Genomic DNA, 13,684 nt, shown 5'->3' with positions numbered 1-13,684 from the left:
TAAAAAAATCTCTACCTGCACATAGCGAGGCCTCAGTTCCACATTCAGCTCGGTGCTGTCTGTAGGAAACATCTTATTGACCAGCTTGAGAGTGTCTGAGGGACCGGGTTGATGCGGAATTTAGGCTGCAGCAGTGTGAGGGTAGCACTGACTGCATCATGCCATGCTCTGGCAAGTTACCAGATTTTCAGCATCACTTTGTTCCTATCTGGGTAAACAAAGTGGTTTGGGATTTTTAAAGGCTTTTTCAAAAGCCAAGGCATGGCACTCCTTTGGTATTTAGGTCTATTTTCTGATAAACATAGTATGCAGGCTTCTTTGAAAATCTCTGCCCTCTTAGTGACTAAACAGGAACTGAGGTCTCCTGAGCATCCGACCCTCATTGTGGGTCATGAAAATGTGGCACAGTAACTCCAATTATAGTATTTGCAAAGAGGGAAATGGCTATTGTGCTGCCCTGTCCGGTCTCCCCCGTGGGAAGGCGAGTGTGACTGGGAGAGGCGCTGGGACATGGGGGATCAGCCACCTTGACCTTCGGGGATTGTTCTGCTCTGCCTTGCAGTGGCTGTTCCCTGGGGCATGCTTGAAAAACCACCCCCTGAACCAAGGAAAAGTTGTGTCTCTGAGCTACATGTTGGCCATGGTACCTCTTGGTGTGCAGTTCGTCTGCCTCTGGGTCGTTGATGATTTTCAGCCTTCCTGGTATCTTCAGGGCTGTTTTAGAAACAGAGCGACAAACCCAGTGTGTCACCTTTTCAACAGCATGCTATTTTTAATAGCATGAGTGTTACTGAAGTGAAGCAAGGAGCAGCAAAGCAGGTTTCCAAAGAGACCCCTGAGTCTCTTTCAGGAAGGCAAAGTGTTGTGGTGTAAGCCAGTGGGCAAGTCAGCCACTCAGTTTCTACTCCCCCCCCCACCCCCCACCTCCCGCAGGGATGGTGAGGAGGAGAATCGAAAGAATGTAACTCCCACGGGTTGAGATAAGAACAGTCCAGTAACTAAGGTATAACACAAATCACTACTGCTGCCACCAATAATAATAATGATAAGGGAAATAACAAGGGAAGAGAATATGATACCACCTGCTGAAAATGAGCCCGACAGAGCAGAGAGCGTGCCCTTCCGGGTAACTCCCAGTTACATCCCCAAGCATGACGTGCTGTGGTATGGAATACCTCTTTGGCTAGTTTGGGTCAGGTGTCCTGTCCCTGCTTCCTCCTGGCTTCCCCTCCTCCCTGGCAGAGCATGAGACTCACAAAGTCCTTGGTCAGGGTAAACATTCTGACCAGCAACTGAAAACATCGGCTGTATCAGTATTATCCCCAGGCCGAAAGTCAAAAACACAGCGCTGCACCAGCTACTAAGAAGGAGAAAAACTGACTGCTACTGCTGAACCCAGGACACAAACGCAAAGGAATCCAGAAAAAAAAAGCACAACTCAGTAGCTTCGCTTGGCCCCTGACACTTAAACCTTTCCTCCATTCCCTGCTCATGTTTAAAAGCTTGCTGAGCAAGTGTAACAGTGTGAGCTCTCCTGGGGGCTTGTTCAAAGGATCAGGAAAAGATGCCAGAGGAGAAAGCAAGGAAAAGGATGTCAGGAAAAGGCAGGGTTGAGGAGAGGAAGAGATATAAGCAGTAAGCATTTAAGTAAGACAGAGATATGCATGTTCAGGTTCTTGCTTTTCCTCTTTACTGCCCCTATAGCCTCTTGGCCTGGAGCTGTGTGCCCATGGGGTCCCAGGGCTGTGCTTGCCCAAGGCAAGTTGTATGTGTCCTACACATGTTACTGAGCAGGAGAGATTAAGCTGGGCTCCATCATCCACCTGCAGGCTCCTCCAGGCCTTCCCAATGTGCAAGCAACAGACTGGGGCTGGGGAACATGCAACTGCTGCGCTCATTGGAGAAGGCAACTCCACTGAGCTGTTGAGGTGATTCCTCCCTCCCCTTCACGGCAGATTTCATTATTGCCTGATCTTGTGGCTTGCTTTGGTAAAACATTTGATCCATAATGGTTTTGGTCTGCTTTTGTTAGTAAGTGAAATGAGCAACACTTCCAGCCTCATTTTGCTGATGCTCATTTGCATTTTGCTAATGCCTCATTATGAAAGATCCTTCGGGATTTACTACCTTTGCCCCGGTTGTCTGTTGGCTGAGGCTGTTAACTCTTCCTTGACTTCAAAGAAACTATCTTAAAGAGAGAAAAATAAATCCAGTGCAAAAAGTATCATGATGAGATGCAGCAGGGGGCTATACAAAGAGCCTTACGCTCCCCATCCCCAGCTCTGGGGGAATATATGGAGTGAAAGAGGTAGTGGAGGAGTAGTGGGGATATATAGTGCAGAGAAAGGAGGGCAAGACCAGCTGCCATTGACATCAGCCCCTCATCGTTGTTGGTGCCAGTTGCCATGCAAAGTCTGGGCCTAAAGCAGTAATATTCTTGATGTGAATTCATCACTCATCTAAGTCCACTCTCCATGAGTGACGCAAGACACTTAGTAGATGGAGTATATGCAAACAGTATTTCAGCATGACTGCAAGCAAGGCAAGGCATCCAAGAGCAGAGTGCCAGGCACACTGTGGGTTGTGTCTCCTGGAAAGTAGAGACTGGGGCAAAGCTGTGAAGGAGGCCTGGTGGGTAAAGAAGACGTCCCCAGTTCCAGCTTGTAAGGCTAATATGGTCTCTGGATGCATTTGAGGGGCACAGACAGGCAGAAGAGGGGAAGTTCTGTTATCCCTGGGCTTGCAACATCTATTTCTGGGAATCAGTGATCAAAAAGGTCCAAGAAAACCTGGGAGCGTTCAGAGAAAAGCTGCAATAACTAGGGAGAGTCAGAGATCTCTGTGTACTTGGCTGTATTAAAGGAGTGATTCGATGGTGAGGAGGAGAAATGTGATCATGTAACCTTTTCCAATCTAGCAAGTAAACATCCAAAAGCTGGAATTTGACACTGGTATAATTCAGACCAGAAAGAAGGTGAATGTTTTTAATGACTGGGGAAATTAACTTTATGAGCATCTGACCCAGGGTTGTGGTTGATTGTCTGTCACTGAAAATATTAGAATCAATCTTGGATGGTTCTCTAAAATGCAGCTCCAGTTCAACTATTTAATTTGAAACTGGAATTAAATTTAGGGAAGTTCTGCGACCTGTATTATGAGGGGAGGTCACAGTCACATTGCTCCCTGCTGGCATCAATATCACTTGTAATTGGTGCCGGAAGAACCATAAACTTCTGAATCCAGTCAGTATACTAGTGCTCTCTCTTGGTTTACTATGATATTGCCAGCCCATCCTAATGGACAGTGTTGCACATTTGTCCTTCTTTTCTTCCTTCCTCCCCGTCTGTGCCAAGTGTTTCTGAAAATACAGTTGCTGGCTGTGACAGAGGTGAAAAGGCATTTGATGTGTATTTGGGAGCAGCAGAGGAGGAGGTGAGGGCTTTGTCTGCCGCTTAGTTGAGACCTCTGCTGGAAGCCCCCTCTTCTCCACGCAGATTTCTTCACACTTGCTGGGGTGCCTGAGCTTTTGGCTTTGGGTTTTCCCTACAGTTAGAGAGCAAGGCAGAGGGAAGGTAGTGTTGAGAGCTGCCACCTCTCCAGTTTTAAGCTTATAGTGTTTGAGGGGGAGGGGGGGAAAGTCCATGAGCATTTTTGTTTTCAGTTAACAATCTGGTTTTATTCCCTGTGGAGTGTCCTGCAGGGCTTTCCCAGACGCTTGGGTGATGTCTTGCAGACCCCAAGGGCTGCTGCATGTTCTAGCCCTGACTTGTCCCTCTACCCAAAGTGACTCTGTCTGTGTCATTCCTACTCAGGTCTTTGAGTGACCACTGCCTCTGTGAAAGGCAGCAGATCTGCAGGAGCCCTTATAAATGTATGTCCCATGTTATCATCACCTTTAGTGTTCATCAGAAGGGTAGCATAATTTTCTCACATAATTCAGGTGATGAGATAGCTGTCTGTAAGCACAGAAATGATTTTATTTTGAAATGATGGTTTTAGTTTTTTGCTAACATTTTGTACATAGCAGTTTTCTGCCTTATTTAGACCTAGTACCTTTAATTTCCATTCTATAGTAAAATATTACATTTCAAACTTTGATTCAGCTGCAAATTCGAACAACAGGAAAAAAAGGTGGCATGAGGCAAAACATATCACTTCAGGTTACCCTAACTGTGTTTGCATAACATTTTGTTGCAATACTAACATTTAAATTTAATTAATAACACACATCAGTGCTAAAATAGCACTGTTCAAATGAGGTTTCAAAAAAAAACAAAACTGGAGGAACTTGCAGATATTTTGCACTGCTGTTTTGTGGGAAACAGTACAAGTGTGCACGGGTTTCCATTTGGGCAAGAAGGGGTTGTGCTGGGAATTATGTTACCTGCTGCCTACCCTGAGCCAGGCTCTGGGCTAGCTCTGCCGGGAAGTCCTGAAATGGTCCTGTCAAAGCCAGCAGGAGGTGAATTTAAGTGCACGGTGTTTTGCCTAAACCAGAGCAAATATTGCATCAGAATGCATGGCGTTCCTTCTGTGCCAGCAGCGCAGACCAGCACGTCAGTCCCAGGGTTGATCGGGATGAGGCTGCCGTGGAAGGCGGAGATGGGAAATGTCTTCCCTACACCACTACGTGGTGCTCATGGCCCTTCTCTCTTCTGTGTTTTTAGCCTGTGAAGATGGATATAAACTGGAAAATGAGACCTGTGTGAGGTATGGTGACTGTTCCCTCCTCCTAGCCCACGTCCTTTTGAATATTGCTTTAGTGACCTGTTGTCACAACTAAGCCACTGAAACTCCATGTTGTGTTCTGTTACCAGCTGCCCATTTGGCTTAGGTGGATTCAACTGTGGAAACCGTAAGTACCAAGTTTTGTTTCTTTTAATTTCTATAGTGTCAGAAATGGGAGATTTGAAGCAAGTAATTGCAGATGACTGTGTCTAAAATGCAGTAGGTACACGCTACTCTTGTCAGGTTTTTTTGTTTCTTTGTTTTCTGCTGAGAATTGTTTTTTTGACCTCCTTTGTCAAAGTTGTCAGTGTTATCTTCTAAGGGAAGATGTCCTTTTCTCTGGATACTCTGTCATGATAGCATATATAGAGGGCACTCTCAGTATCACAGAATAGTTTGGGTTGGAAGGGACCTTCAAAGGTCATCTGGTCCAACCCCACTCTTGAAACAAGGTATTCAGAGCTTAATCCATGAAATATAATTTGAATTATTCTGATCTAGTAGTAAAGGCAATCTGTCCTCTAGGGAAACATGACCTTGTTTTCCTTTTAGCAGGAGATCCCAACTCCATCCATTTCACTCGGAAATTTAAGGCAATATTGCTTACAGAGGGAGGAAAGACGGGAAATAAACAGTTATTCCCTTTGCATGAGGGCTGTGGATATGTTTACATTAGAATTTACAGCTACATTGCTGTTTCTAAGTGAGTCTCTGTCTTTCTTGTCTGTAGCATATCAGCTCATCACCGTGGTGATTGCAGCTGCAGGAGGTGGACTTCTGCTTATCATGGGCATAGCACTGATTGTCACCTGCTGCCGGTAGGTACCACCAGAAGCCCCAGCTCATCCGTGGCATCCTCTCAGTGGGTTACACCACACTTAATGCTCTACATATGAACCCTGATGGACCAAAACATGGGATAGCTTAGCAAGTGGATTAATCAGGTACTGAAGTATTGCACTGTGCTTTCCTTTGGGACATATACTTCTGTTTTCCACCAACCAGACTAAAAAAAATTGAACTGGGTGTCTCTTAAGGATGTGCCTGACAGTCATGTTGTCTGAGGATGGAAAGTCAAAAGAGTCCTTCCCACTCAGAGCTGGAAGGCAGCTATAAGTCTCCAAAAATGCAAGCTAAGTAGAAAAGAGAAGTTTAGGCAACAGGAGGGGTTACTGGCCATGCTGAAGTGGGATTTGAGTGTATTTAAGGCTATTTTCATTTTCCTTTATGGGCAAGTCCTGCATGTGCTCTTACTCTGTGTATCTCCCTCTGAAACACACACATGCATGTACACAGATAGCTCCCATACCAGCAGGTAGATTCGGACTAGAAGCAAGATTCAGAGTAGAAGCTTGCCAAGGAAGCTCTGCTTCATGATTTATATATCATGAAAAGGGCTTCCTTGCAGTAACACCCCCTCCCTCTCATTCCAGTCCCCAAATCAAGTATTTCAAAGCTCTCTGATTAAAGTTGTCAACTGGGTTTATCAGTAACACAGATGTGGCAGTAAATTGGTTGGCACAGTGGTGCGTGCTTTTTCCCTCGTGTTTTGAGCCAGGGTGACCAGCAAGCATCAGCCAGGAGGGTGTGATGGCCAGATCTTTGCAGGGATGGATTGATCTTCTCATGAGTCCTGGCCTTCGACAGGTTATGTAACTTCCTGGAGGGTACTCTGATTTGCACTGGAAGTGTCGCCAAATTCCACTCATACATGGTAGTCATGTTAGGGGCATTTGGTGTCATTCAGGCCAGCCCCATTTGGGTTTTCCTTCTAAGGAATTGACATAGTAACATAGTGCCTAGAAGTGCTATATTTGAGTACTTGGAGACTTGAACACCATGGGGGCTTCCATATGTTTTTCTTTCTTCCTAGATTTCCATTACTTTTTTATTGAGTTAGGTGGACACACACATTAATAATAGACAACAGGCATAAGTGGGAGCAGACTGAATGTAGGGAAAAACTTTTTCACCAAGAGGACAGTGAAGCAGGGGAATAGCTTGCTCAGAGAGGTTATGCCATCTCTATCCTTGGAGATTTCAAATCCCACCTGATAATGCCCTGAGTAGCACAATCTGACCTCATATCTAATTTTGCCTCGGAACAAAAGATTGGACTACAGCCCTTCTGAACTGATCTTTGTTTGCAGTCAAGGTTCATAACAGAAGTAAATCTTCTGAGATCATGTCAGAAAAGCATGCAAGATAGCAGGATATGTTGTATGTTTTCATTTTCCTTCATTCTTTTGTAAACAGGAAGAATAAAAATGACATAAGTAAACTCATTTTCAAGAGTGGGGATTTCCAGATGTCACCGTATGCTGAATATCCGAAGAATCCCCGGACACAGGAGTGGGGCAGAGAGACCATCGAGATGCAGGAGAATGGGAGCACCAAGAACCTGTTGCAGATGACAGATGTATATTATTCGGTATCAGACCATAGCTTAACTATTAACCCTTTGTGCCTGACACAGCAAAGACACGTTCCTGATGAGATGTCATTAGGAAGAGTGCTAGGGAAATGTCTGGGAGCATTTTGATAGATGCCCCAAAAGCCTGATCCTAGAGTAGAGAAGGACAGTTAAAGGTTTTGGGCAGACTGCTAGGTATCCTTGTGGGTAGTTTTTTCACGTCCACCCTCACTGATGATGCCAAAAAGTTGAGACCTCTGCCTGGGGGACTTCATCCCCATATGGGAAGATGCTGGCCACTGAGGACCCCTCTTTTCTTCCACTTTTCCTTTCTCCAGGGTACAGGCAATTTCTTGCAGCAGAAAGGGTGTTTAAGGAGCATCCCTTCAACCTCTGAAGTGGCAGGAAAGAAGCAGTGGAGGAGTAATAGGCTGTGTAGGGCACAGAAAATCACAAGCACAAGACCTGCTGTCATAGTTAATACCATCTGCTAATGTCTGTATTCAGAGCTGTGATGCTGGTATATCATCTGTCACTAATCTACAGCAACATACTGGAAGTACTTAAGGTGTGTGTGGGTTACTCATGTGAGTGAAGGTTGCAGGATTTCACCCAAGTCACACATTCTGGACTTCTGCTTTCCAGAGCAGAAAGCAGCAAGCAATACCTTTTTTCTGGCTTGTATTTTAAGTTTTCCAGTAAGCAAGTTTACTGGATTTCACAGCATGAATGGAAATAATTCTCCTTCTTGCTTCCAGTAAGAATGGGAGATTTGGAAATAAAAATGTATTTCTTAAACATTTTTAAAGACTTTTATTTTGCTGGCGACTAGAAAGGGGAGCTTTTCAGAAAGTGATAGGTGATCAGGGTTTTGCATGGATCTTCTCCATATCAGATCAAACCAGGTGGCTTGATATTATTTACTAGGTGAAAGGATTGTACAGTCTTGGTCTTAGACATCAAAGTTCCTCAACCAAGTGTCCCCAGGAGATTTACTTAAGTAAGAGAAGGGAAGAGAAAGGGAGGTCAGATCACTTTGTGTTTGACATATAATCCAAACCCTTGTGTTGGGAGAGTAGGTACCTATGGTTAATGGGGAGAGAAGTGCTCCCAGGTAATACTCAAAGCAGATGACTAACTTTGATTATCTAGAAGTGTTTCCTTCAAGGGTGGCTCTGGGACAATATCCTTTTGGTGAGTAGTTTCGATACCCAATCTCATCGGCACAATCCTTGGATTAAAAATTAACTGTGCACTTAGACTGCATTTGATGAAGTCAGGTAAACTTCAAATCTGCTAATTGGCAAGGTGTTGAATCTAGACTGCATCAGAAAAACTCCTTCGGGCAATGCATAGCTCCCACATTAAAAATCATTCTAGGTTATAGAGGTCATTAGTGATCATGTTGTTCCTTCTAGCTACTCAAATAACTGCTGGGAAACTTGGTAAAGCTGTGTCTGAAGAAGGATTTGAGTGTGCAAATAAGACCCTTCTTATTTCATTTTTTTGCTAATTCAGCCAACTGGACTGAGAAATCCTGAACTGGAAAGAAACGGACTTTATCCTCCCTACACTGGTTTGCCTGGATCTCGACATTCATGCATCTACCCTGGACAATACAATCCATCCTTCATTAGTGATGAAACCAGAAGAAGAGACTATTTTTAGCAGGGAGTGGAAAGGGAGTGGAAGATTGACACAGTTCTGTGGCCCTTGATCCCCATGTACAATCTGTCTCCTGGGCATTTCAGGCCATATCAGTCTTACTCTTCCCATTTAACAGGAAGGACTTTGAACTTCATGCCGAGCATTGCTGCCCTGAGGAATCATTGCACTCCCTAAGCAGCAGAAGGAAGGAGGAGGAGGAAGAGGGAATGGCTCAAGGTGCACATCACTAGAAGACCCAGGTGGAAGTTACTTACATGTACTCCAGATTTGTTCTGTGCTGCTTCTTCACTCACTTTACACTACATGGCAAGCATGGATCAGTATAGGCAGATGAACTGTGCCTAGCACTCTTCACTGAATACCACTAAAGAGTGTTTTGTTTACAGATCTTGTTTTCTGTTGACTGTGCTTGTCTTCTTAGCCAACCTTCAGGCAAAGATTCACTTTGTAAAGTGCAACTGCTTTTGGTAGGGCAAGTTTGTCCACTCCCTTTTACATTGCTGCATTGCTTTCTGCTTCATACACAACAGGGAAGCTGGCTTGTCCTCTGGCCCTAACCTTACTGGTAGAAATTCTTTAAAATGCTGGGTCCTTGGTGAAGCCTGGTGCCTCTCAATGTAAACTGAATTCATGAGCTGATTGATTCCAAGGAGTATGGGAAAGTTAGTCATACCACTGCAATTTTAACTGGAAAAAGACAAAGTTGATCCTATGTGCTGCTTTGAAAACTTTCCATATGTAAGAAAGAGTATGAGTATGCTGTTTTGTCAACCAGCATAGCTCAGAAACGATGCCACTATACATCATCATAGTGCTTCTGTATAGGAACTTATGGGGCCCTGTTTCTCTGCAGGGATTTAGAAACAGCAATATAATGTTAAATAATTGCTCACAGTGAAGAAGATGGGCTGTGAATTCAGCATGCTCCTTAGAAAGATTCTGGGAAGGAGCAATAATGCCATAGCCTTAGTTTGGCAGTGGAACCTGAATTCTGGGCACTACAGGTGGGACATAGTTTTCAAGCCTCCACAGCTCACCTTGACTTCTGTAGGAGCTGTGAAGGCTTTTAGTACTATGGAAAATAAGGCTCACTGCAATCAGTTGTATTCAAAATAGTATGTTTTCAACCCTAGTGGAAGAAATATCACTTATGTTGAAGTGTTTTGCTTGCTTTCATCATAGTTTTGAATGATTCATACCAGGCAGATTTCCTCACCTAGGCATGTTAATTCATATTAATCATCTTGGCAAAAGCTGAAGAATGTAAATTATTATATTTCTCACCAAAGATAAAATTCAACAGTAATGGGCTGTATTCCGAGCTAGGTGTTGAAAGAGATCTTACTAATCACAGAATCATATAATTTGGGTTGGAAGGGACCTTAAAGATCATCTCTCCAGAGGGCCCTAAAGCTGAACACAGTGCTGCAGGTGAGGTTTCATGAGAGCAGAGGGGGAGAATCACCTCCCTTGACTTGCTGGTCATGCTTCTTTTGATGAAGCCCAGGTTGTGGTTGGCTTTCTGGTCTGCAAGTGCATATTGCTGGGTCATGTTGAGCTTCTTGTTGACCAACACCCCCATGTCCTTCTCTGAATTCATTCTCCGCTGAGGCTGTATTTGTTTGTGGGGTTGCAGGAAGTATAAGGAAGTATAATGAAGTATATGCACTGCTTATCTTTAATGCAGTGTTAACCTGACATCCAAACCCCATCCAGACACAGATCCTTCCCCTTAATGTGCCTGTTCTTGTATGAGGATAACAAATAGCACAATTCCTTAGCCACTAACCCACCATCTCTCTAGTGCGTACATGAGCTAGTTTCACTGAAGAGCAAATACCCACTGATACTCTCTTCTCCCCAACATGCTTGAAAAACAGTGCCTACAAGTTCATAAGGTAGCTCAACTCACTGAAGCACTAAGGATCATGGGATGCATCCCCTAAATGCCTAACTTCAAGTATGAATAGCAGTTCAGATACGTTGTGTGGTCGCTCGCCAGAGGCAAACCTGAGGTGATTAGGAGCCCTCCACCAGGGAGCAGGTACTTGTGTTACACAGATATGTGAGTTTTCAGATCCTTTCCCAGTACTTTGGAGGCTGTTGTGCTCTTTATCAAAAGTGAGCAACAGCTACCCAGTGGAAGGGGGGCTAGCACTAGGCATCTATTAGCTGTGAAGGCTAAGAGGTTTCTGTTTTCTCAAAACTGCAAGACAGGAGAGACACCATATATGTCCTTTGAAGACACAGTTTGGTGCACCAGCCATAGCATACAAGCACAGTGTCTTTTTATACTTCACCCCTTGTCTACTATGTAGAAACAGTAGTGTGAGCTTGCAAAAACATTAAAAAATCTTCATGGATGCCTAGGGCAGTATCCTTTGCACTTACCTGATCTTTTGGTGACTGCACATGCAGCTTCATGCTTGTCTGATCCATAATCAACCTTGCAGGTGTTAGTACACCTGTTCATCTCAACTTTAGGGAAGAAATGAGTGGATGCTCATGGGAACTGCAGCTGCCTAAGGAGCTGTATTTAAGGAGAACTCTAGTTAAGTAGCCAAAATAGTGTAACAGGTAGCGCAAAAGAGCTAGCTGTTCCCTGCCATGCTGATCGGTGTTTCCAGTCCATAAGTGATGTTCTTCCTTTCATTAGCAGCTGATATCTTAACTGCACAGGATCCATTGTATGATGTGAACTCAGAGCTTGACTCTGCTGTGCTATAGGATCCTTCAGAGAGGACATTAGCAGGGTCTTTCTATGCCAGTGAGTTGCCTGTTTTTTGAGAGTGCCCAGGACAGAAAAGGCTGCCTTTCCCATAGTATGGAGGAGGGTTTTGACTGTGTTACAGAAGCAAAGGGGAAGCTGGGATTCATGTTAAGTCTTAAGTCCAAGGCATATAGGTGAGCACTGGATTCTGTCCCTCTTTACTAAAGCAGCTTTGCAAAAAGGAAGAGTGTCCCAGTGATGATGGTAGAATTTAACCACATGCCAGCATTTTGTCAGCTAGGGAGGAATTTAGACACATTCTTATAGGCAAATATGTTTAACTGCTTGGTTATTTTGAAGACTGGGAAACGTGCCTGTGCGCGCCAAGTACAAAGTAGGAAATACCAACTCATATTGCAGGTCAATCCCTCCATTTAAAGAGTAACATGGACTATATGAACAAAACTCCTGGTCTGTATCTCACAGCAAATTTCAAGGGATTTGAGTGGAAATGAGATAGGACTATTCCTTATTGAGATCACACAAAAGTTTGCAAGCAATTACTTTCAATTTCTCAATGATCTTCAAATTCTTCTTAATGCTGCATCTGGAATGAAAGAGTCTCAATAAATCCAGCAGGATTTTCTGACTGAGGACTGCAAAACTTGGCCTTTTCCAAAGCAGAGACCTTTACTGCACTGAAATTTTCTCTCTGCCAAAGCAGGTAAACGTAAAATTTCTTATGAGAATTTATCCATTGCAGGCTGACTTTCTTTTTAGCTTTGGTAAGAGAGGAGTCATGGAGCCAGTGCATAGTTCATAGGAGGAGGAAAACGGTCTCTCGTGACCTGCAGCACCTTCTCCGGGTGTTGTAGGAGGCCCCGCCCAGCGGGCATGAAAGGATTTAGGCAAAAGTCAGCACCAGAGTGAGTGCAGGTGCTTTCCCACATGTGAACCAGGAAATCATTGCGGAGCCAGCAGATGCAGCCCCAGGTGATTCAGATCCCCAGGTTTCTACCAGCCCAGACACATCCCACACTGCAGTATTTCTGGGTAGAAGGGGTGGGGTACACTGCAGTGTGCTTTGCTAGTTTATGGTAATTATTTTACTGCAGTTTTTTACTAACACATTCCAGAAGCAATGCGCTCACCCAACCACAGCAGGTATGTGATCTGTTTCTGTACAGCTTGCCTCTGTTAAAGCTGCCACCAGGATCCTATTTGCCTGCTTCCTCTTTGTCTCCCATAAACTAAATACCTTCTGGCAGTGGAGTGGGGCTTGTGGCTCCTGTCAGATGTGAGAAGAGTCTCCATGTGCTCTCAAGACTATTTTAAAGTGCAGATGCCTCTCTGTTCAGTATCTTAGTCCCCGTAGGATATCTAAATAAATGCATCTTATTTCTTAGACTATTTAGGCTACTTTTAGCTACCCCAGACTTCAAATTTTGAGCACACTGGATGTTTTTGCCAAGGGGAATTTTTTTTCCACTATCCAAGCAGACAAGATAGAAGTGGCATGTTTCTTCTAAGGAGGATGCAAGTGGTTCAGCCAGATGTGAGGAAAGGAAGAAAAACTACACCAACACTGCATAGAAATTTTCTATTGCTCCTGACAGCTGTGGAAAGCTAGGGGAGAAGTCAGCAAGGGCCCATAGGCAGTTGTGTGGGTGTATTTTTGATTAACTTTGGAAAAAATGCTAATTCTCTTTCTTGACAGGAGAAGATGTGGAAGGCACGTGTCTGCTGCTATGGTGCTCTGCCAGTTGTGGTAACAAAAGCCCTTCACCCACAGAAATACCCCTGGCAGTCAGCCTAGGAGAGTTAGTCCCAGTGAACAGAGCAGGAAAATGCAGAGTTGAGGGACCATTCAAAAGGGACGCTCATACGTGCAGCCTTCCTGTGTCCTGCCATGCACTGCTGCTCTCTCTGGCCAGCCTTCCCAGATGCACTGGAAAAATGAGGGGCCTTTTGCATACTGTTGAAACCCCACAGTGCTGAATTGGGCTATATGAGGAAAGGATTTTGATGCCCTTTTCTTTCCACATTTACAGCGTTTATGTAACACAGCAGCAACGAATCTCGTTGTTGCGGCATTTCCCGTAAGTCTCACTGTCACGGTCATGTACTGAGTCACGCCTTGTGACCAGCCTTCTAAAAGGTGTTTG

At 44.4% G+C, this 13,684-nt stretch overlaps 1 protein-coding gene across 1 annotated transcript in view; it reads left to right on the top strand.

Moving 5' to 3' along the window:
- Positions 1–11,663, top strand: part of HEG1 (heart development protein with EGF like domains 1) — a gene marked incomplete at its 5' end in the record, with an annotated part of 54,934 nt that extends 43,271 nt beyond the window's left edge. The window contains 5 exons of the mRNA XM_080621981.1: positions 4,668–4,710; positions 4,818–4,855; positions 5,459–5,546; positions 6,985–7,159; positions 8,660–11,663. Of these exons, the coding sequence (XP_080478107.1) occupies positions 4,668–4,710; positions 4,818–4,855; positions 5,459–5,546; positions 6,985–7,159; positions 8,660–8,809 (494 nt within the window). The 3' untranslated portion in view covers positions 8,810–11,663. The remainder of the gene's footprint in view (positions 1–4,667; positions 4,711–4,817; positions 4,856–5,458; positions 5,547–6,984; positions 7,160–8,659) is intronic.
- Between the last annotated feature and the right edge of the window lie 2,021 nt (positions 11,664–13,684).

The sequence above is a fragment of the Psittacula echo genome, assembly GCF_963264785.1.
Source record: "Psittacula echo genome assembly, chromosome: 6".
Taxonomy (NCBI): Eukaryota; Metazoa; Chordata; class Aves; order Psittaciformes; family Psittacidae; genus Psittacula; species Psittacula echo.
The sequence above is the reverse complement of the archived record's forward strand: the minus strand, read 5'-3'. Positions and strand labels throughout refer to the sequence as shown.